Source organism: Bombina bombina, chromosome 1 (genome assembly GCF_027579735.1).
Source record: "Bombina bombina isolate aBomBom1 chromosome 1, aBomBom1.pri, whole genome shotgun sequence".
Classification (NCBI taxonomy): Eukaryota; Metazoa; Chordata; class Amphibia; order Anura; family Bombinatoridae; genus Bombina; species Bombina bombina.
Genome location: NC_069499.1, coordinates 1,449,898,037 through 1,449,923,368, shown reverse-complemented (window position 1 = coordinate 1,449,923,368; position 25,332 = coordinate 1,449,898,037). Strand labels below are relative to the sequence as shown.

Genomic DNA, 25,332 nt, shown 5'->3' with positions numbered 1-25,332 from the left:
CTGCTCTTGTTATGTGTATAGTGCTTCTGTCTCAGAAGCTGGAGCTAAACTGAGTGTGGGCTCCGATCTATCCCCCAATTCACTAGAGCCCAGAGTGAGGCATGCGGGGAGCGTGTGTGTTTCTTACCTGCAAGCGTGATGAGCGGTGATGCGGGAGATCCTCACCTCAACGTGTGTAGCTAAGTGCCGGGAGGGACAGCACAGTATGTCCTGCTGTATCAGGAGCTCTGCAGGAGAGCTGTAATAAGCGTCCAGATGGTAGATGCTGTGACAGCTGCTGGCGGTGACTGTTGTGTTCAGGGCAGCCGGTCAGGATATAGCTCCGTAGTGCCGCGGTATACTTCTATGTGACCCTCAGTCCGGTAACTTGCTAAGGCGCAAGAGGTAGTCCTGGGGTGATGAACTAAGAGGCTTGAGTGCTGAATGTTTTTATCTATAACCCCAAGGCAAATACACTAATATTTATACATTTTAAGGGGTTATATTGGCTTTTGCTGAGGAGAGCTCCTGCAGTGCACGTCCGCTCAGTATGGCTGATGGCTCCGCCCCCTATTGTTTTTTTTTTTAACAATTGTGTTGTGCCCCATACTCAGAGGGCAAAAAGCAGAATCTGTAACCTAGGTTTCAAAATACTTCAAATTGTCTAAACCAGCTATTTGCAGGTTACAGATTTGGCTTTTTGGTGTCATAGGAGCATTGAACAGGCACAATTGTAATAATAAAGGAAAAAACAGAATTTATGCTTACCTGATAAATTACTTTCTCCAACGGTGTGTCCGGTCCACGGCGTCATCCTTACTTGTGGGATATCTCTTCCCCAACAGGAAATGGCAAAGAGTCCCAGCAAAGCTGGCCATATAGTCCATCCTAGGCTCCGCCCACCCCAGTCATTCGACCGACGGACAGGAGGAAATATATATAGGAGAAACCATATGGTACCGTGGTGACTGTAGTTAGAGAAAATAATTCATCAGACCTGATTAAAAAACCAGGGCGGGCCGTGGACCGGACACACCGTTGGAGAAAGTAATTTATCAGGTAATCATAAATTCTGTTTTCTCCAACATTGGTGTGTCCGGTCCACGGCGTCATCCTTACTTGTGGGAACCAATACCAAAGCTTTAGGACACGGATGAAGGGAGGGAGCAAATCAGGTTACCTAAACGGAAGGCACCACAGCTTGCAAAACCTTTCTCCCAAAAATAGCCTCCGAAGAAGCAAAAGTATCAAATTTGTAAAATTTGGCAAAAGTGTGCAGTGAAGACCAAGTCGCTGCCTTACATATCTGGTCAACAGAAGCCTCGTTCTTGAAGGCCCATGTGGAAGCCACAGCCCTAGTGGAGTGAGCTGTGATTCTTTCAGGAGGCTGCCGTCTGGCAGTCCCATAAGCCAATCGGATGATGCTTTTAAGCCAAAAGGAAAGAGAGGTAGAAGTCGCTTTTTGACCTCTCCTTTTACCAGAATAAACAACAAACAAGGAAGAAGTTTGTCTGAAATCTTTTGTAGCCTCTAAATAGAATTTTAGAGCACGGACTACGTCCAAATTGTGTAACAAACGTTCCTTCTTTGAAACTGGATTCGGACATAAAGAAGGTACAACTATCTCCTGGTTAATATTCTTGTTAGAAACAACCTTAGGAAGAAAACCAGGCTTAGTACGCAAAACCACCTTATCTGCATGGAACACCAGATAGGGCGGAGAACACTGCAGAGCAGATAACTCTGAAACTCTTCTAGCAGAAGAAATAGCAACCAAAAACAAAACTTTCCAAGATAGTAACTTAATATCTATGGAATGTAAAGGTTCAAACGGAACCCCTTGAAGAACTGAAGGAACTAGATTTAGACTCCAGGGAGGAGTCAAAGGTCTGTAAACAGGCTTGATCCTAACCAGAGCCTGAACAAATGCTTGAACATCTGGCACAGCTGCCAGTCTTTTGTGTAGTAAGACAGATAAAGCAGAGATCTGTCCCTTTAGAGAACTTGCAGATAATTCTTTCTCCAAACCTTCTTGTAGAAAGGAGAGAATCTTAGGAATTTTTATCTTATTCCATGGGAATCCTTTGGATTCACACCAACAGATATATCTTTTCCATATTTTATGGTAAATCTTTCTAGTTACCGTTTTTCTGGCTTGAACCAGAGTATCTATCACAGAATCTGAAAACCCACGCTTCGATAGAATCAAGCGTTCAATCTCCAAGCCGTCAGCTGGAGGGAGACCAGATTTGGATGTTCGAATGGACCCTGAACAAGAAGGTCCTGTCTCAAAGGTAGCTTCCATGGTGGAACCGATGACATATTCACCAGGTCTGCATACCAAGTCCTGCTTGGCCACGCAGGAGCTATCAAGATCACTGAGGCCCTCTCCTGATTGATCCTGGCTACCAGCCTGGGAATGAGAGGAAACGGTGGAAATACATAAGCTAGGTTGAAGGTCCAAGGTGCTACTAGTGCATCTACTAGAGTCGCCTTGGGATCCCTGGATCTGGACCCGTAGCAAGGAACCTTGAAGTTCTGACGAGACGCCATCAGATCCATGTCTGGAATGCCCCATTATTGGGTTATTTGGGCAAAGATCTTTGGGTGGAGTTCCCACTCCCCCGGATGGAATGTCTGACGACTCAGAAAATTCGCCTCCCAGTTTTCCACACCTGGGATGTGGATCGCAGATAGGTGGCAGGAGTGATCCTCCACCCATTGAATTATTTTGGTCACTTTTTTCATCGCCAGGGAACTCCTTGTTCCCCCCTGATGATTGATATACGCAACGGTCGTCATGTTGTCTGATTGGAACCTTATCAATCTGGCCTTTGCTAGTTGAGGCCAAGCCCTGAGAGCATTGAATATTGCTCTCAGTTCCAGAATGTTTATCGGGAGAAGAGACTCTTCCCGAGACCATAGACCCTGAACTTTCAGGGATTCCCAGACCGCTCCCCAGCCCACTAGACTGGCGTCGGTCGTGACAATGACCCACTCTGGTCTGCGGAAGCTCATTCCCTGGGACAGATGGTCCAGGGTCAGCCACCAACGGAGTGAATCTCTGGTCTTCTGATCTACTTGAATCATTGGAGACAAGTCTGTATAATCCCCATTCCACTGTTTGAGCATGCACAGTTGTAATGGTCTTAGATGAATTTGTTCAAAAGGAACTATGTCCATTGCTGCAACCATCAACCCTACTACTTCCATGCACTGCGCTATGGAAGGACGAGGAACAGAATGAAGAGCTTGACAAGAGCTTAGAAGTTTTGATTTTCTGACCTCTGTCAGAAAAATACTCATTTCTAAGGAATCTATTATTGTTCCCAAGAAGGGAACTCTTGTCGACGGAGACAGAGAACTTTTTTCTATGTTCACCTTCCATCCGTGTGATCTGAGAAAGGCCAGAACGATGTCTGTATGAGCCTTTGCTTTTGACAGGGACGACGCTTGTATTAGAATGTCGTCCAAGTAAGGTACTACTGCAATGCCCCTCGGTCTTAGAACCGCTAGAAGGGACCCTAGCACCTTTGTGAAAATCCTTGGAGCAGTGGCTAACCCGAATGGGAGGGCCACAAACTGGTAATGCTTGTCCAGAAAAGCGAACCTTAGGAACTGATGATGTTCTTTGTGGATAGGAATATGTAGGTACGCATCCTTTAGATCCACGGTAGTCATAAATTGACTTTCCTGGATAGTGGGTAGAATCGTTCGAATGGTTTCCATCTTGAACGATGGTACCCTGAGAAATTTGTTTAGGATCTTCAAATCCAAAATTGGTCTGAAAGTTCCCTCTTTTTTGGGAACTACGAACAGATTGGAATAAAATCCCATTCCTTGTTCCTTTATTGGAACTGGGTGTATCACTCCCATCTTTAACAGGTCTTCTACACAATGTAAGAATGCCTGTCTCTTTATTTGGTTTGAGGATAAGTGAGACATGTGGAACCTTCCCCTTGGGGGTAGTTCCTTGAATTCCAGGAGATAACCTTGAGAAACTATTTCTAGCGCCCATGGATCCTGAACATCTCTTGCCCAAGCCTGAGCAAAGAGAGAGAGTCTGCCCCCCACTAGATCCGGTCCCGGATCGGGGGCTACTCCTTCATGCTGTTTTGTTAGCAGCGGCAGGCTTCTTGGCCTGCTTACCCTTGTTCCAGCCTTGCATCGGTTTCCAGGCTGGTTTGGATTGTGAGGCATTACCCTCTTGCTTAGAGGATGCAGAATTAGAGGCCGGTCCGTTCCTGAAATTGCGAAAGGAACGAAAATTAGACTTATTTTTAGTCTTGAAAGACCTATCTTGTGGAAGGGCGTGGCCCTTTCCCCCAGTGATGTCTGAAATAATCTCTTTCATTTCTGGTCCAAATAGAGTTTTACCTTTGAAAGGGATGTTAAGCAATTTTGTCTTGGATGACACATCCGCTGACCAAGACTTTAGCCAAAGCGCTCTGCGCGCCACGATAGCAAACCCTGAATTTTTCGCCGCTAATCTAGCTAATTGCAAAGCGGCATCTAAAATAAAAGAGTTAGCCAATTTAAGTGCGTGAACTCTGTCCATAACCTCCTCATATGGAGTCTCTCTACTGAGAGACTTTTCTAGTTCCTCAAACCAGAACCACGCTGCTGTAGTGACAGGAACAATGCACGAAATGGGTTGTAGAAGGTAACCTTGCTGTACAAAAATCTTTTTAAGCAAACCTTCCAATTTTTTATCCATAGGATCTTTGAAAGCACAACTATCTTCGATAGGAATAGTAGTGCGTTTGTTTAGAGTAGAAACTGCCCCCTCGACCTTAGGGACTGTCTGCCATAAGTCCTTTCTGGGGTCGACCATAGGAAATAATTTCTTAAATATAGGGGGGGGGGACAAAAGGTATGCCAGGCTTTTCCCACTCCTTATTTACTATGTCCGCCACCCGCTTGGGTATAGGAAAAGCGTTGGGGTGCACCGGAACCTCTAGGAACTTGTCCATCTTGCATAATTTCTCTGGAATGACCAAGTTGTCACAATCATCCAGAGTAGATAACACCTCCTTAAGCAGTGCGCGGAGATGTTCTAATTTAAATTTAAATGTCACAACATCAGGTTCAGCTTGTTGAGAAATTTTTCCTGAATCTGAAATTTCTCCATCTGACAAAACCTCCCTCATGGCCCCTTCAGATTGGTGTGAGGGTATGACAGAACAATTATCATCAGCGCCCTCCTGCTCTTCAGTGTTTAAAACAGAGCAATCGCGCTTTCTCTGATAAGTAGGCATTTTGGATAAAATATTTGCTATGGAGTTATCCATTACAGCCGTTAATTGTTGCATGGTAATAAGTATTGGCGCACTAGATGTACTTGGGGCCTCCTGCGTGGGCAAAACTGGTGTAGTCACAGTAGGAGATGATGTAGTATCATGTTTACTCCCTTCATCTGAGGAATCATCTTGGGCAATTTCATTATCTGTGGCAGTACTGTCCTTACTTTGTTTGGACGCTATGGCACAATTATCACATAAATTTAAATGGGGAGACACATTGGCTTTCATACATATAGAACATAGCTTATCTGAAGGTACAGACATGTTAAACAGGCTTAAACTTGTCAACAAAGCACAAAAAACGTTTTAAAACAAAACCGTTACTGTCTCTTTAAATTTTAAACAGAAAACACTTTATTACTGAATATGTGAAAAAGTATGAAGGAATTGTTCAAAAATTTCACCACAGTGTCTTAAAGCATTAATAGTATTGCACACCAAATTTCAGAGCTTTAACCCTTAAAATAACGGAACCGGAGCCGTTTATAAATTTAACCCCTATACAGTCCCAGCTATAGTCTTTGCTGAGACCCAACCAAGCCCAGAGGGGAATACGATACCAATTGACGCCTTCTAGAAGCTTTTCCAGCAATTTTTAGATCCTCACACATGCATCTGCATGCCCTGCTCTCAAAAACAACTGCGCAGTAATGGCGCGAAAATGAGGCTCAGTCTACAACTAGGAAGGCCCCCTGACTGGAAAAGGTGTCTAACACAGTGCCTGCCGTTTAATAAACGTTCCCCAAGTTTATAAATGCAAATTGTCAGCATAAATATGAATAAAATGCCCAAATAAAGCAATCGATTTAGCCCATAAAAATGTCTACCAGTTTTTTAGCCCATAATAAGCCCTTTATTCTCTTTATTTGACTAAGAAAATGGCTTACCGGTCCCCATGAGGGGAAATGACAGCCTTCCAGCATTACATCGTCTTGTTAGAAATATGGCTAGTCATACCTTAAGCAGAAAAATCTGCTAACTGCTTCCCCCAACTGAAGTTACTTCATCTCAACAGTCCTATGTGGAAACAGCAATCGATTTTAGTTACTGTCTGCTAAAATCATCTTCCTCTCACAAACAGAAATCTTCATCCTTTTCTGTTTCAGAGTAAATAGTACATACCAGCACTATTTTAAAATAACAAACACTTGATAGAAGAATAAAAACTACATTTAAACACCAAAAAACTCTTAACCATCTCCGTGGAGATGTTGCCTGTGCAACGGCAAAGAGAATGACTGGGGTGGGCGGAGCCTAGGAGGGACTATATGGCCAGCTTTGCTGGGACTCTTTGCCATTTCCTGTTGGGGAAGAGATATCCCACAAGTAAGGATGACGCCGTGGACCGGACACACCAATGTTGGAGAAAAATAGGTGTGTAATGTCCTTTAAAAAAAGCTCTTTTGTAAATTTATCTTCATTTTTCATCTTTCTTGCTTTGTCAGTTTCCTCAAAGCAAATGTTTAAAACTCTTTTTGTGTCCAGTTTTTATTTTGAGCTCCTAAATATTTTTACAAAGTCTATGTATCAAATACATCCCATACAAAAAATTTAGCTAGCTGAATACCTACATGGTTTAAGTGTACAAATACTATATTCTTCTTTCCTATAAGATTCTAGAATATATTTATTTATTAGGCATGTGAATTATTTCAGGCTTTGTATCACTAACAAATAGTCAAGCCCAAAAATGGGTGCTGGCTATTTTCTATGCCGTAAATATTTGAGAAAAAGTATGTGCACAGATATTTGTGTTTTACACTTTTTCCCAATATATCCAATGAAGAAAATAGCCAAATGCCACAAACCATTTCCATGTTCGGGCTTCACTATTCGTAGCCCAGATTCAAAGCCCGAAATATTACACGTCTATAATTCATATGCTATAACTTAAACTTTATCATTTTACATTCGTGTAGTAGTTTATATTATTTTACACATTCGCTTTAGTGAAAAATAAAACTTATGCTAAAGGGGCCTGCAAATATGCTACTCTAAAAAGACTCAGTGAAAAATAAATGTCTTTCCTAATCTTATAAAACACAAAAACTGCAGAGAAAATTAAAATGGCTTGCAACACTTTAAAGCTGTTTAATAAATGTTCCTTTTAATTTATTACACCTAAGAGTGACTTAAGCAAGTTGATCCATTGCGGTGCCAGCACTCCAAACAAGGAGGAGTTACATAGGAAGTTCCTGCACTTCCGAATTGGAAGCGTGCAGCTGCCTGGAGCCGCGGCTTGTGTGGAGAGACTTACATAACTTTTCTGTAGACAAAACTACTGTATTGATATTTTCAGTAAAGGTGGCAGTCTTCAAAGGCCAAAACAGATATTTCAAATTACAAAATAAAGGAAAAGGAGTTATTTATAAAGAATTAAACACATTCCAGCAGGTAAAATGGATAATTTGCTACAGATTAAAGGGAGAAATGTTAAAATAAACTATCCCTTTAAGTACCATTAATAAGCCAATTATTCAGGTACCTAATCAACAACTCAATTATTTTTTTGGCTGATATTGCAAATATTCAAGATTCCAGTTGCATTACCATTCCTAATTAGTTGTTTTACTTTTTACTTTATAAGATTACTTTGCAAATAAACCTGTTTTTGTTATATGTGTATCCTGCAATATGCAAATTAGTAACTGATCAGTGTAGGAGCTGCAATTTGTCAGAATTAATTTATTTTTTGCTGTCTATAATTAAACATTGTGTGGAAAATTCAGTTCTGAGTTTAATTTTCCTTTAATTTCAACCATATTATTGCTCACATCATTAACCACTTACCTAATCTGGCATCACTTTGATCACTCTCCTGGACGTCCTTTTTACAAGTATCTTCATCCTTTTTGTTTTGTACAGTGTCAGAATCCATGTTCTGAAAGCCTGTTCCTGTTAAAGGGACAGTATACACCAATTTTAATTAAACTGCATGTAATAGACACTACTATAAAGAATAATATGCACAGATACTGATTTAAAAATCCAGTATAAAACCATTAAAAAAAAATACTTAGAAGCTCCCAATTTAGTACTGTTGAAAAGATTAGATGGAACACCCACTGCAAGTGGTTCTATAGCAAAAAATGCAGACTACCCCACATATGAAAAGACTCTTTACACAAACAGGAGCAAGCTGTAGTAGGTATACATTAGTATTCTTCTAAAACATTGGGGCTTGGTTAGGAGTCTGAAAATGAGCGCAATGTTATTTAAAAATAAGCAAAACTATACATTAAAAAAAAAATCTGTATAGGCTGTATAAATGGATCATCTACAAAACATTTATGCAAAGAAAAATCTAGTGTATAATGTCCCTTTAAGTTAAAAAGGAGTCAGGAAACTTTAATATATTTTTTTTCCTTTGTGATTTATCTGTACAATGGAACCTTCAGGCCTTTTTTCTACCATACAACAAAACACAATAAGGATGGAATCCTTAGTACATAAGGGGCGCAAATGATCCGATATAATTTATAATGCTAAAGCTATATCACAAGTTTCATTCGACCAATATGTTCCTAATCTGTTAATACAGTGTACCATACAGTCCAAATGATAATGGCCCTTTGAACAAAATCAATATCAGTCAAAAAAAAAGATCCAGATGTCATTGATGGATCGTGACACAGGCTGCTCTTCCCAAAAGATTCAATTCTCACACTGCAAAAATAGAACAGACAGAAGGCACCTTCTAGTGCAGTCCCATTATAAACCAACATCATGTGCAAGGAAAAATACTCAGTGTTCGATAATACTCCCAAAGGTAGCAGCACCAATGTGCTGATTGGAACAGACTGGGATCTCACAGTGTCTCAGCTCACTGACAGACAGTGTGGGGTGATTTCTACCCCTTGCTCTCTCCCAGTACAGGAACCAAATAAGCGCTTGCGCTTCTCAGTATAAAGTTTAAAAGAATTTATTAAAACAATTAATGAAAACCCTTTGGCCCAACAAAAGCCTTCAGGGATTAAACAATAACGCTACACATGTCTCAGCTTAAAGGGACACAAAACACAAATGGTTTCTTTCATGATTCAGATAAAGCATGCAAATTTAAGCAACTTTCTAATTTACTTCTATTATCAATTTTTCTTCATTCTCTTGCTATCTTTTTTTGAAAAAGCAGGAATGTAAGCATAGGAGCTGACCGATTTTTAGTTCAGCACCTGGGTAGCACCTGCTGATTGGTGGGAAAATGTAAAATTACCACATCCCTATCCTATATAATAAAAGGTCAAGTGTGTTTGTCCGAAGCTGTCATGCTAAGTAGAGACTGTGCGCGAGGACAAATACAACTGGCCTTCCAACTGACCTGGCGTGTGGTGGAGTGGGTGTGGCTGGGTGGACGTGACGTGGGCGGGGTCGGGTGTGGCACAGACGTGATGTGGGCGGGGTTGGGTGTGATGTGGGCGGGGCAGGGTGGGGCCAGATGCCAGGGCCGACAGAGAGCTCTAAAGAGGGGGGATATAGAGAGCAGAAGAGGGGGGATAAAGAGAGGGAGAGAGCCAGCAAAAGAGAGGGGGGAGAGAGCCAACAAAAGAGAGGGGGGAGAGAGCCAGCAAAAGAGAGGGGGGAGAGAGCCAGCAAAAGAGAGGGGGGAGAGAGCACAAAATAGAGGGGGAGAGAGCACAAAAGAGAGGGGGGAGAGAGCACAAAAGAGAGGGGGGAGAGAGCACAAAAGAGAGGGGAAGAGAGCACAAAAGAGAGGGGGAAAGAGCACAAAAGAGAGGGGGAGAGAGCACAAAAGAGAGGGTGGAGAAAGCACAAAAGAGAGGGGGAGAGAGCACAAAAGAGAGGGGGATAGAGCACAAAAGAGAGGAAGGAGAGAGCACAAACGAGAGGGAGGAGAGAGCACAAAAGAGAAGGGGAGAGAGCACAAAAAAGAGGGGGGAGAGAGGACACAAGAGAGGGGGGGGGGAGAGCAAAAAAGAGAGGGGGATAGAGCACAAAAAGAGAAGGGGGAGAGAGCACAAAAGAGAGGGGAGAAAGAGCACAAAAGAGAGGGGGAAGATAGCACAAAAGAGAGGAGGGAGAGAGCACAAAAGAGAGGGGGGAGATAGCACAAAAGAGAGTGGGGAGAGAGCACAAAAGAGAGTGGGGAGAGAGGACACAAGAGAGGGGGGGAGAGCAAAAAAGAGAGGGGGGATAGAGCACAAAAAGAGAAGGGAGAGAGCACAAAAGAGAGGGGGAGAGAGCACAAAAGAGAGGAGGGAGAGAGCACAAAACAGAGGGGGAGAGAACACAAAAGAGAGGGGGAGAGAGCGCAAAAGAGAGAGGGAGAGAGACAGTAAAATAGAGGGAGAGATACAGCAAAAGAGAGGGAGAGAGACAGCAAAAGAGAGCGAGAGAGACAGCAAAAGAGAGGGAGAGAGCCAGCAAATGAGAGGAGAGAGAGAGCAAACGAGAGGAGAGAGAGAAACGAGAAGGGGAAGAGAGAGCAAAAGAGAGGGAGAGAGACAGCAAAAGAGGAGGAGAGAGAGCAAAAGAGAGGGAGAGAGACAGCAAAAGAGGGGGAGAGAGAGCAAAAGAGAGGGGGGAGAGAGAGAGCAAAAGAAAGGGGGGAGAGAGAGAGCAAAAGAGAAGGGGAAGAGAGAGAGCAAAAGAGAGGGGGAGAGAGAGCAAAAGAGAGGGGGGAGAGAGAGAGCAAAAGAGAAGGGGAAGAGAGAGAGCAAAAGAGAGGGGGAGAGAGAGCAAAAGAGAGGGGGAGAGAGAGAGCAAAAGAGAGGGGGAGAGAGAAAGAGCAAAAGAGAGGGGAGAGAGAGCAAAAGAGAGGGGGAGAGAGAAAGAGCAAAAGAAAGGGGAGAGAGAGCAAAAGAGAGGGGAGAGAGAGCAAAAGAGAGGGGAGAGAGAGCAAAAGAGAGGGGAGAAAGAGAGAGCAAAAGAGAGAGGGGGGATAGAGAGAGAGCAAGGGGTGGGACCGCTGTACTGCAAAAAATGGCCCGTGTACACAGGCTTTAGGACTAGTCTTATAATAAATTTATACTTACCTGTAGAATTAATTAATTATAATGGATGTCCGGACTTCGATAACTGTAAGTGGATCGTCGGGGGTTAGTGTTAGGTTTATTTAAGGTTTTTTTTGGTGGGTTTTATTTTTAGGGTCTAGGCAGTAAAAGAGCTAAATGCCCTTTTAAGGGCAATGCCCATACAAATGCCCTTTTCAGGGCAATGAGGAGCTTAGGTTTATTTAGATAGAATTTTATTTGGGGGGGTTTGGTTGTGTGGGTGGTGGGTTTTACTGTTGGGGGGGTTGTTTGTATATTTTTTTTTACAGTTAAAAGAGCTGATTTCTTTGGGGCAATGCCCCGCAAAAGGTTTAAGGGCCATTGGTAGTTTATTGTAGGCTAGGGGGCTTTTTTATTTTGATAGGGATAGTAGATTAGGTCTAATTCTTTTTTATTTTTGATACTGTGTTTTTTTTTTTCTCCTAATTTAGTGTTTTTTATTTTTTGTAACTTAGCGTTTATTTTTTTTGTAATTTAGTAATTTTTAATAGTAGATTAAAATATTTTGAGTAGGGTTAGGGTTTTTTAATATGTAATATAGTTAATTTAATTGCTAGTTTATTGTAATTTTAGTATAATAGTTAGGGTAGGTTAATTACTAGTTTAGAATGAGTTTATTTTAATTCTACAGGTAAGTTTAAATTTATTATAAGATAGGGATGTGGTAATTTTAATGTAAAGTTAGCGGGTTGTTAGGTTTAGGGGATAATAGCTTAATTTAGTTTATGGCGATGTGGGGGGCTGGCGGTTTAGGGGTTAATAGGTCTAGTTAGTGGTAGTGATGTGGGAGGCCAGGGGTTTAGGGGTTAATATGTTTATTTAGTTGCGGTGGAGTCCGGGAGCGACAGGATAGGGGTTAATAACTTTATTTAGTTGCGGTGGGGTCTGGGACCGGCGGGATAGGGGTTAATAACTTTATTTAGCTGCGGTGGGGTCCGGGAGCGGAGGGATAGGGGTTAATAACTTTATTTAGTTGCGCTGGGGTCCGGGAGTGGCGGGATAGGGGTTAAACATTTTAGTATAGTGGCGGCGTTTACTGACAGGGTATAAAGTTGGTAAAAAGCAGAATAGACGCGAGATCGATGACTGTTAATTAACAACAGTCCGATGCTCATCGCCCCGTACTTGGTGCGCGGCTTTTTGCCAGCTTTTTAAAATAAATATGGAGATCGTATTCAGGTCCGTGGCCGTGAGTTGAGGCTTTGATAAATATCCCCCTTAATTTATGTTAACCAAGTCTAAGCATTCTAAGCCAGCGCTATCAGTAAAGACAAATTTCTGGCAATAAGGTATGGCTTCAGACTGTGGCAAATTATCAAGTACAAAAATTGGGTCACTTCTTGTGACAAAACCAATCTCGCCACTGTACATTGGAGGGCCTGTTATGGAACATTCTTTGGGCTGGAGGTACATGGGCTTAAGGATACCCAGAGACTGCATGGAAATATGGAATTTTATATGCTGGACACCCCATGTACTTTCATAACTCTGTCTTATGTCTATGTTACCCTGTATCCATAAATACAGGATGGGTACAGGGTGTGAGTGCCCCTTGTGGGAGCAATTGTGACTCTATAAGCCAAGTGGGCATAAAAGACTTTATAGCTAATAAGAACTGTTCCTATATTCTGTAATAAGATGTATTCTATGTATGTTTAAGATCTGATTGTGTCTCAGGAGTCTGTCTGGGTAAACTGATTGTGTCCTTGTGTGATTATGTTAACTAGACTGCCCAACATCAGATTGTCTGAGTAAACGTTCTTCCCTAGTTAATTAACTTAATATGTTAATCTGTTTTACCTGTCAATAGACAATTGTTAGAGGTTTGATGCATTGTTCATATGTTTGCTTTACTGTTAAACCAATGCCCTTTGTAACCTGAAGCCAGGGTGTATAAATCTGTGTGCTGCCTTCAAATAAAGTAGACATTCTGTTTTAAACCTGAAACTGGCTGGGTTGTGAATTGCTGATTCCCTATGCAGGACGTTGTTCCCTGGTATTAACCCTTGGTACACTGTTGGTACCGTAACATTGGTGGCAGCGACGGAATGAACCTTATCGCCCAGAAGAGCAACTACACAAGCCAGTAACCTCAGGAAGAGGGGGATTATTACAATACTGACTAAGATGGAAAAGAGAAAAGTAAATTTTGCAGCTTTTAAAAACTTCCTGGAAACAGAAGGAGAGATTGATGGGTACCTTGTGGATTTTGAGAGGCAATGTGCACTACACAAGGTACCCGCAGAGGACTGGGTCACGATATTATCTGGAAAATTATCCGGCCGGGCCAGAGAGGCTTTTCGGGCCATTCCAGATGAGGAAGTCAGGGATTATAATACTGTAAAAGAGGCTCTGCTCTCCAGGTATGCGGTTACACCGGAGGCATACCGGAGGCGGTTCAGAGACACTGTTAAAGTAGCTGGAGATTCCTACCTTGAGTGGGCATGTAAGGTGCACCGCACAGCAGCTCACTGGATAGCGGGGTGCCAAGCCGTATCTGGGGAAGAGGTGCTGCAGCTATTCCTGTTGGAACATTGCTTCGACAAGTTACCCGCAGGAGTTCGAGAGTGGGTTCGGGACCGTAAACCCTCCACCCTGCAGGAAGCGGCTCGCTTGGCAGATGAGTATACGGATGCCCGCAAACTGGACACTGCTACCACTAAGCCCCCTGCTAGAGTGGAGTACAGACCCCCAGTCACCCCAGCAGCGGCCAGTTACCAAACCCCGGCGCACCGCTATACCACACGGCCTCCGGCCACGAACTACTCTCAGAGAGCCCTGTTCAATTCGCGGGGCTACTCACAACCTATTCGGTGCTTTAGATGTAAGCAACTAGGGCACAAAAGACCAGAGTGTCCCCTAAACGCAGCGAACCAAGCGCAGTCCTGGAGAAGACCCGCCGGCGGAATCCCACGTAATCCTCAGCCTGCGGCCCGCTACGTAGAGGCGCAAGAATGCTGGAGCATCCTACATGAGGCAGACCTTGTGCAAGCTGCCCACCGGAATAACCGGCAACTGGTTAAAGTGAATGGGAAGGAGGTCAGTGGTCTACGGGATACTGGTGCTACCATGACCTTGCTTCAAAAGAACTTGGTGTCTGAGAAACAGTACACTGGAGACACTGTGGCTGTGAGGGTAGCAGGGGGCGATGTGTTCAGCCTACCTGTTGCCAGGGTACATTTGGATTGGGGAGTGGGCGCTAGACCTGTGAATGTGGGGGTCAAGAAGGACTTACCTGCTGATGTTCTTCTTGGAAATGACTTGGCCCCCCTTGTTTCTGCCTACGCTCCTATGGTTCCCGCTGATGTTAACTCTGTGACTACCCGTGCCCAGATCCGTGTCATAGAGACTGACCCACCTGCTGCTGAGCCCCAGGACGCTGAGCTCAGTAAATCTCTATCCGCTATTGATATGTGGAGGTCCCGTTACAATGCGCTGATGAAGGAGAAGAGGAGCGCAGAGGAAAAAGCACGTTTAGAACAGGAATCTCTGCTAGACAAGCTGCACCGACAGACTGCAGAAAACACCAGCTTGAGAGTGGGACATGAAACCTTAAAGACAAACTTAGCGACACTTGAGGAGAAGCTGACGCTGGCTCATAGTGAGGTGCAGCAACTCAAGGGCACCCTATGTCAGTATGAAGGGATTGTGGATACCTATAAAGAGCAGGTACAGAAAACTCGTAAAGAAGCTGATGGGATTTTGAAGGACTGTTTGGCCCTGGTCTGGGCACTGAGGAATTTGAACCCTTGTTTGTATGGACAGGAATTCTCTCTCATAACGGGAATCCAGATGGATTGTCCCAGCAAACTGACATGCCTACCAGGCGCTCTGGTGGTATATGGCACATTATATACCCTGGACAGCCGAGCATGACAAACCAGAGGGAGAGGAGTTTGATGGTCCTGGCTTGTTATGGGAGTCCTTTGCAGAGCCTGACTTTGGGAGCCCAGACTCCATTCCCCAGCGGCAGGCTGCGTTAAAAGGGGTAGGGACAGTTGGTCCTGTCCCCCAGCAACACGGCTATTTAGCCAAAGGGGAGACGATTGGTCTCCCCCTCCAGCAGCACAGCTATGTATCCAAAGGGGAGACAGTCGGTCTCCCCCTCCAGCAACCAGGCTCCCACCAGGCTACTTCCATGGTAGTGCTGGCACCAGGGCAGAGTACAGCTGGTCTCTGCCCACCTCGCAACCCACCAATTCAGCGTACCAGTCCCCCACACAGCTGTGGTGAGGCACCTGGACATGGACAAGTTTTCCCCGTACTCAGGTGTAGTAACCATTTATTGTGGGTGGGCTGTACTACTAATTGTGTTTTATGGGTGGGTTGCTGGACTAACCAGGGCACTGACCGGCAGGAGGTCAGATACCCTGTTAGTCTGTTTGGAAAAGGGGAGAGATGTGACAAAACCAATCTCGCCACTGTACATTGGAGGGCCTGTTATGGAACATTCTTTGGGCTGGAGGTACATGGGCTTAAGGATACCCAGAGACTGCATGGAAATATGGAATTTTATATGCTGGACACCCCATGTACTTTCATAACTCTGTCTTATGTCTATGTTACCCTGTATCCATAAATACAGGATGGGTACAGGGTGTGAGTGCCCCTTGTGGGAGCAATTGTGACTCTATAAGCCAAGTGGGCATAAAAGACTTTATAGCTAATAAGAACTGTTCCTATATTCTGTAATAAGATGTATTCTATGTATGTTTAAGATCTGATTGTGTCTCAGGAGTCTGTCTGGGTAAACTGATTGTGTCCTTGTGTGATTATGTTAACTAGACTGCCCAACATCAGATTGTCTGAGTAAACGTTCTTCCCTAGTTAATTAACTTAATATGTTAATCTGTTTTACCTGTCAATAGACAATTGTTAGAGGTTTGATGCATTGTTCATATGTTTGCTTTACTGTTAAACCAATGCCCTTTGTAACCTGAAGCCAGGGTGTATAAATCTGTGTGCTGCCTTCAAATAAAGTAGACATTCTGTTTTAAACCTGAAACTGGCTGGGTTGTGAATTGCTGATTCCCTATGCAGGACGTTGTTCCCTGGTATTAACCCTTGGTACACTGTTGGTACCGTAACACTTCTCAATGTACATTATTTTTCACAAACCTAACAAGCCCTCTAAACGACATAATGTAAATACCTAACTCAAAGTCTCCCCTTCCCAACTTCTACACTGCTAGTATTGACAGCCCCCCCCCCCCCCAATTAGTTGAGAAATACAAAAATGTAATTCTGACATTTGGCATGGCCCTTTTAATCCTGGTAGGGTAATTATTTAACCAATCAGCATTTTACACACAAAAAATCTTAAAATTAATATTTCCCCATGAGGTTCATTCAGTGCTGAAGATAACTACTGAAAGGCTCATGGGTGAAAGAGGCTTAAAATGTCATTAAACACGTCTTGTGTGAAAAAATGTGCTTATCCTACCCTGCTAGGGAGACCAGAAAGCAAATTCTGTAATCTGTAAATCTGCAAGTCAAGTACCTGGTACAGGGAATTTACAACATTTTGGAAACCTAGGTTACAGATTTTGCTTCTTGGCCTATCTAGGGAATGTTGGAGAAAGCACAATTGTTATACAAAATCAAGGAGTGTTTAATTTCCCTTAAAGGGACATGAAACCCAATCTTTTTATTTGAGCATGTGATTTTAAACAACTTTCCAAATGTACTTCTATTATCTAATTTGCTTTATTCTCATTTGTTGAATAGGATATTTAGGTAGGCTTGGGAGCTGCTGATTGGTGGCTGCACATATATGCATCATCTTATTGGCTCACTCAATGTGTTAACTAGCTACCAGTAATGCATTGCTGCTTCTTTAACAAAGAATAACAAGAGGCTGAAGCAAATTAAAAAATAGAAGTAAAAATAAAAGTTGTTTAAAATGATATGATCTGTCTTATTCCTGAACGAAAATTTTGGGGTTTCATGTCCCTTTAAGACTTTTATAATGGGCATCAGTAAACACATAAGAATGCCATTTTGTGTTGGTGAAGATGAAAATCTATGGGTTCCTTTAATAAACTGGAATAAGGTTTAAGTTAACAAACTATTTTTATAAGTTAATGTACCTTGAGTTGGGAGGTTATTTAGGGTACATAGGTTTTGGTTATGGAAGCATCCTGGATGGGGACATGCTTGAGCAGAGAGGCACTCCTTGTGTGCTGTGGGAAGCTCATGTTGGTGTGTACCTCAGAGATGGTCCTGAGGATGCTAAAATGATTTTGGATTTAGGTGCCTTGGGTGCTACTAAGGTGTTTGCTGCCTGGGTCACAGCAACCCTTAAGGTGGGCTGCTAAATATTGGACTAAGCAGTGAGATGGCCAAGAACAGTGTTTCATTGTTTCTGGTTGTCATTTGATAACCCACACAATACTACTTAACATTTCTGGAAACTAAGCATTGGCCTAACTCTTAGATTTTGCAATAATCTGTTAAATATGGGTCTATGGGGCTGATTTATCAATGTCTGTCCGACATGATACGCTGTAGCGTATCATGTCCAACAGACATCGCTGAACGCCGACAGCATACTCTGTCGGCATTTAAAAAAAAAGCTGATCTACTGGGATTTTCACACACAACCATCTCTAGGGTTTAAAAAGAAAGAGAAAATATCCAGTGAGCCGGAGTTGTGTGGACGAAAATGCCTTGTAGATGTCAGAGGAGAATGGGCAGACTGGTTTGAGATGATAGAAAGACAACAGTAACTCAAATAGCCACTTGTTACAACCAAGGTATGCAGAATACCATCTCTGAACACACAATATGTCAAACCTTAAAGCAGATGGGCTACAGCAGCAGAAGACCACACCGGGTGCCACTCCTGTCAGCTAAGAACAGGAAACTGAGGCTACAATTCGCGCAGGCTCACCAAAATTGGACAATAGAAGATTGGAAAAATGTTGCCTGGTCTGATGAGTCTCGATTTCAGCTGCAAAATTCAGATGGTAGGGTCAGAATTAGGCATAAACAACATGAAAGCATGGATCCATCCTACCTTGTATCAATGGTTCAGGCTGGTGGTGGTGGTGTAATGGAGTGGAGGATATTTTCTTAGCACACTTTGGGCCCCTTAGTACCAATTGAGCATCATTTAAATCTCATGGCGTTCCTGAGTATTGTTGCTGACCATGTCCATCCCTTTATGACTTCAGTGTACCCATCTTCTGATGGCTACTTCCAGCAGGATAACGCACCATGTCACAAAGCTCAAATCATCTCAAATTGGTTTCTTGAATGTGACAATGAGTTCACTGTACTCCATTGGCCTCAACTGTCACCAGATCTAAATCCAATAGAACACCTTTGGGATGTGGTGGAACGGGAGATTCGCATCATGGATGTGCAGCCAACAAATCTGCAGCAACTGCGTGATGCTATCATGTTAATATGGACCAAAATGTCTGAGGAATGTTTCCAACACTTTGTTGAATCTATGCCATGAAGAATTACGGCAGTTCTGAAGGCTAAAGGGCGTCAACCCGGTACTAGCAAGATGTACCTAATAAAGTGTCCGGTTAGTGTGTGTGTGTGTGTATATATATATATATATATATATATATATATATCAAATGTATAAGTATAAAATAAATATAAAATGTGAACTGTATCAAAAGACACAGCTCTATATGTGTTTCTGTCAATCAAGGGTTAAATGCAAACTATATGCAAGTTCCACAGGACTAATTTAACCTCTTGATTGTCCTTCATGCATATAGTAGTCAAGGAGTAATTTACTTTTATGTATTTCTTGTTGCTATATATGTAGAACCCACTTCCCACCCACAGCCCCTTGGTGTCCCAGAATTAAAGGACTGACACTTATGGACCACCAGAGTTCACCAACGAACCTCTCAGAAATGCTCATGGAATGTCCATAACCCCAACCCTCCACACGCAACAATGGCCACAAATTACCAGTGAGCAATTAACCTTAAGCTTTTAACCTCCCACATACCAGAAATCATTTGACAGATGGGCAGTAAGTTATAGGGAGAGAGCCGTTATTTCCAAAATGAGTGTGCTCCCCGTTGGTTCTTACCTCAGGGGAAAGAAAGAGGTATTGAAGCGTCTCTATTTCTGTTGAGAATAAACACTGGGCAGCACACTCTTTCTGAAAACAATAGTTTGGGTAGCTTCTGATTTGCTATATTGCTACAGTCTAATATGGAAAGCAGCAGAAAACAAGCATTTACAATATGAAGAAATGAGGTATGCATATTTTAAATGGCTCTATTTAATGCTATACTCAAAATAAAAAGATAAACCTTTCATCACCCACTGCTCATTTTATAACAAAAGAAAGAAAGAAGAAAAAAATGCTTATACTAGTCAAACTATATCTGCATGCCAAATTTCAGAAAGATTGGTGTAGTCAATTTTTCTGTAGTTTTGAGTGATCCCCCCCGTCTCTTTATATTGAAAAGCATGTTTTTGTTCAACATTTAAAGGGACACCACTGCTTGAATTAACATAAAAATCATGTAAGAGCAAAGAATACAGAATATAAAAAACAAGGGGCATGCCATGTTAAACCCTCTATTGAGCATGTGTAAACCAGTGATTTCCTGCTGGACTCTGCTGGTGCACTGGAAATTGTTGCTTAGCAACAGATTTGACAGCTATTTAAACCCCCTTAATGACCCTGTATATCACATGCTATTAAGTTTTTCTTTATGCCACTAATAGTGATTGTGGCTCTCTATTACTGCATGCCTCACCCCAGGAAGCATTCAGCTAAAGCCCAGCCTCACTAATTAAGGGGTTAAGAAAAGAGAAATTGCCAATAAAATTAAAAAATAATAATAATTACCACCGAAGGGCCAGATTACGAGTTGCACATGAGTGATATTTGACTTATCGTGGCTGTTTGTACGCATCAAGAGTAGCGTGCGTATTACAAGTTGAAAGTAAACACGTTAGCTGGAGCACATTTGAATTTAAGGCGCATCAGGTTTGCGTGACCTCAGAGCTCTGGTTAACTGTTACACTCAAATAAAAAGTTGCACAAAAAAACATTAAAAATACATTAAAAGGTACAGCCCCTATGCCATAACACAAAAACACCTTCTATCCATCAGACCTCAGAAGGGACATCTGACCAATGCTAATCCAAATGTAATAAAATGCTATGAAATGTCTAAATAAGAACCTTGAACTAACAAAGTGATAAACACTCTTATAAGTTGACATACGGCTTTGTAACAGCTTGAATTAATGACAACTGCTATGTTATTACAGAACTGTTTTGTATTGTTTGTTAATTTGTATTGTTTGACTTTTAAAAAATCCAATAAAAATGATTATCCAAAAAAAAAAAAAGGTACAGTTTCACTCATAACACTAATACAAATTATTTGCATTTTTTTTGCAATAAAACATTATAAGGGCTCAAACATATGAAGTCTCAGGTGTTAGAAAAAAAGGCAGCATAGGACTTATATAGAGATACATACATATAAATGTCTAAATATCTATATGTATTTTATGTACATATGTTTTTATATGGATATATATGTATTTACAGACATATATACACATAAATACATATAGTATACAGTATAATATGTGCATTGGAGCCCTTTGCAGTTAAGTAGCTGAAAGCATGTCAAATCATATGTGTGCAATATTCATATTTAATAAAGTGTTTAACTGTATTTGTACTGTAAATATTTTACATTCCAATGTTCGTCACATAGGGGAATATGTTCTAAATATTTTTCAATATATATTCCTATATATATATATATATATATATATATATATATATATATATATATATATGTATATATCTATACCTATGTATAATGATAGATAGATAGATAGATAGATAGATAGATAGATAGATAGATAGATAGATAGATCGATAGATAGATAGCTATTGTACCAAAATTAATATTGCATAAATATGTTTTTACGTGTTTTCATCTATTTTACTGCAAAGGGCTCCAATGCACTTATATAAATGTCTATATATGTATACATATGTATTTATGTGTATATATATATATATATATATCTCTGTAAATACATAAATACACATATAAATACATACGTAAACATATATATATATTTACATCTTTAGAGATATATGTATGTATCTTTATGTTAAAGCCCTTTGCCTGCCTTTTTCCCTAACATCTGAGATCTCATATCTTTGATCCTTACAAGTTTTTTGTGCAATATTTTTTTAAATAATTTTTATCAGACAGTGTTATTATGCGTGTAAGTGTACTTTTTAATGTATTTTTTGTGACACTACAATTAACCAGAACTCTGAGGATGCGCTAACCCGACAAGCGTTAACTTGAATTGTGCTTGAGCAATCAAGTTTACTTTCAACTTGTAATACAAGTGAAAAAAAAACGTTATTGCTCGTGCGTAACTGTTAGCGCACTACTCGTTATCTGACCCTAAGTGTTTTTACTGCCACATGTTTGTGCAGTTATAGTTAAAGGGAGATAAAAGTGCAAAGTGAAAATGCTCTTATATGTTTCAGCATTTTATTATTGCACTGTTGCATGCAACTTTATTTAATCCCCCCAACAGGATTACACACATAGTTAAAGTCACGTCCAAAGCAGCAGTGCACTACTGGGAGAATCTCAAAATATCAGGTGAGCCAAAGACAAGAGACCAGTTATAAAACTACTGCCATATATTGCTTCAGTCACGTCCATGCCCCTACACCTTACTAACTGCTTTTCAACTAAGGATATCAAGAGAATGACGTACATTTGATAATAGAAGTAAATTGGAAAGTTTTAGTTTTTTAAATGTTTCAATCTATTTGAATCATCAAAGAATTGGTGGGGCTGTATGTCCCTTTAAAGGGCGAGTAATGCACTACTGGGACCTAGCTGAACACATCTGGTAAGCCAATAAAAAGACATATATTTGCAGCCACCAATTACCAGCTAGCTCCCAGTAGTGCCTTGCTGCTCCTGAGCCTACCTAGGTATACTTTTTAACAAAGGATACCAACAGAACAAAGCAACTTAGATAACAGAAGAAAATTGGAAAGTCGTTTAAAATTGAATGCTTTATATAAATCATGAACATTTAATTTTGATCCTTTAAAAGTGTCTTAAAATGGCATGCTCTGTTTGAATCATGAGAGTTTAATAATTTTGACTTTTTATATTTTTTTAAATCTTGGCAATGCTGATGAAAGTAAATTAGATAAGCAACGTAAGTGTTAATACGTTTTATTTTTAAAAGTAAAAACATTAGCTGAACCTACAACATAAAAACACTGCACCAATATTTATGAAATTTGGCGTGTAGATAGATTTTTTTTCTAGTAGATTTTTGTTTTTGATGAAAAGCAGTGGTGCCAGAGATATAAGAGTTAACAGTCCAAAACAGCAGCACCACGTAAACCTTGAAATTCACAAACATTTATTCGATGAAAAGAGCAGGTACATAAATGGGCTGCATTTCAGGCTAAAAGCCCTTAGTCATGTCCCATGAGTATGTGACATGAGTAAGGGCTTTTAGCCCAAAATGTAGATATTGATCTTTATGGTGCTGTAACCTGAAGGACATTGAGTACCTACACTACTGTGCTGTATCATGTATATTAGAAGGTCAGACTATATAAAAACACAGCACACAACCTCATGCACATCAGCCACACACACAAACAGTTTTTTACAATAAAAATAGGAAATTCACTGTTAAAAAGGTATTTTAATGCCATAGTTTAGGTTCCCAATTAAAAGGCTAAAAGCATTCACATTCCAAAATGAATCTCCCCCACCCACATAATTTACTTTTCATTATTTATTTTGTTCATCTTTCCTGTAATTTAAAGGGACATACAAATGCATAAAATATGTTAGATAATTTTATTATTGCACTATTGATTGTATATAACTATGTGTTTAACCTCTGCACAAGGGATTAAGCACATAGTTTAAAGGGACATAATACTCAAATGCTAAATCACTTGAAACTGATGCAGCATAACTGGAAAAAGCTGACAAGAAAATATCATCTGAACCATGTAAAAAAGGAAGATATTTTACCTGAAAATTTCTTCAGCTCACCAGAGTAAGTGGTGTATAAGTAGTTATACTTCAGCTACTGTCCAGCTGCAAGTTAAAAAAAACAAAAAAAACAATAGCACTATTTCCTTTCATGTAGTGCTCCAGATGCCTACTTAGGTATATCTTCAGCACAGAATACCATGGGAACGAAAAAAATTGTATGCTCTGTCTGAATCATAAAAGACATTTTTTGGGATTTATATTACTTTAACTCCTTAACCAAATCCGAAATGTATATATCTTGTGCGGTACTTTGCTTATCGTACTGCACAACATATATATACCTTGAGCGGTACTTTGCTTATTGTACTGCACGACATATATATTCCTTGTGCGGTACTTTGCTTATCGTACTGCACGACGTATATATACGTCTGAGCTGCAGGAAGCTCCAGCAGTCTTGGCTGTTAAGTTACAGCCGAATGCTGAAGTTCCTGAGCTCCAGGCACCTGCCGCATATGGAACTGGAGCGGGATCGGTGCTCAGCATCCATATGAAGGCAGATGCCAGATCGTTACAGGCGGTGACATTTTGTGCCAAGCCATGGTCGCTGGTGATTTGCAAGCAGAAAGTCTGCAAGAGCTGCAGGCCCAGATATTGGTTTGTATAGCACTGTATAAAGGTTCTTCAGCAGTGAAATGTAGCACATATATATACTGTATATACACACACACATACAGGGGTGGAAAAATATCACTATAATTTACTAGCCAGGGGTTACCTTTTTTGTTTTTAATTCATCTGTAAAAGGGTTAAATTAGTGCTATTAGTGTTATGCTGTCCCACTTGGATGAACTCACCCATTCCAAATAATTTAATAGATTATGTGACAAATAATTTTATAGACTAAGTACAGTATGTGAGTATGTGTGTGTATATATATATATATATCATTGCAACATACCTACAGCCATCAAACTGTCATCCAAAATATTTAAAAATTTACAGTCTTTACATGCCATTAACAAACCCCTGACAAAAATATCTAAACAATCACCATCTATTCACAAACCACCCACATATTCACGTATCTATACTTTCATTGTCTCTCCCCGCATCCCCATAATACTTATGGCTTTACCAAATGTATTTTCCGACATTCACCATTTCTTCATTGTACCAGTATCTATTCATTCATATCTATTCATTCACCACCAATCCCCCTATAACCAACCACACGTTCACAATACCCTCTACCACTATCCATGTCAATTGTTTTTTACACAATAACATTTGATCGCCTTTTAATCGCCTTTTACACAATAACCATAAAAACAAATTAAATGATATTCTACAAAACGTCACAGAACATCTATACATTCTCCATGACAGAGTTGGAAAACAAGGTGGTTAATATTTGATATACAGAGACATATAAATACCAGATAATTATTATTTCTCTATATAATTTTCTTATGGATATCCCACTTAGATTAATAAAAAATAAAATGTTATTGGCTTGCACTATACTATCCTAATCTGTATTAAATGGAACAAAATGTCTACCTGATAGTGATCATTCTACGAAGGAATTTAACTCTGATTGGCCATTACAGGTCACATGATTTATAAAATTTGGCTTTTATTGATGAAACTCTAACAGTAATCAGACTACAAATCCCACAGTACTCACCTGCAAGCGCTTCTACATCGGGTTATCTTTGAGATCAATAGGATCACTAACCACATGGCTTATGTAATGCACTATTTAAGAATGACTTTGTATATACTTCTTTACAGTCTGGAAAAGCAGCCACTGATTTCTTTGATGTATATATGAATAACATCGAGGAGATCAAAAAAGTGCATGAGTTGTTTATGAGCATCCACAATCTCTAGATTGCGAGTATGCAATACAGTATAAGCATGTAGTGCTTTTAGCTGATTCTTCCTAAAGCATCTAGAATTTCCTACTATCCTTTGGGCGATGCAAATACTGTTAAAGCACTCTGCTCCTCTTACTTTATA

General features: G+C 40.7%; 1 protein-coding gene across 2 annotated transcripts in view; it reads right to left on the bottom strand.

Annotated features, from left to right (window-relative positions):
• Positions 1 to 25,332, bottom strand: part of LOC128652690 (zinc finger protein 239-like) — a 37,981-nt gene that overhangs the window by 12,435 nt on the left and 214 nt on the right. Inside the window, exons 1-3 of one of the 2 annotated variants that reach the window (XM_053705624.1) lie at positions 24,998 to 25,332; positions 23,344 to 23,409; positions 8,073 to 8,177 (exon numbers count right to left, since the gene is read on the bottom strand). The exon at positions 24,998 to 25,332 is cut by the window's right edge and continues 214 nt beyond it. In XM_053705624.1, the coding sequence (XP_053561599.1) occupies positions 8,073 to 8,160 (88 nt within the window). In that variant the 5' untranslated portion in view covers positions 8,161 to 8,177; positions 23,344 to 23,409; positions 24,998 to 25,332. The remainder of the gene's footprint in view (positions 1 to 8,072; positions 8,178 to 23,343; positions 23,410 to 24,997) is intronic. The other variant, XM_053705631.1, reaches the window with a different exon arrangement.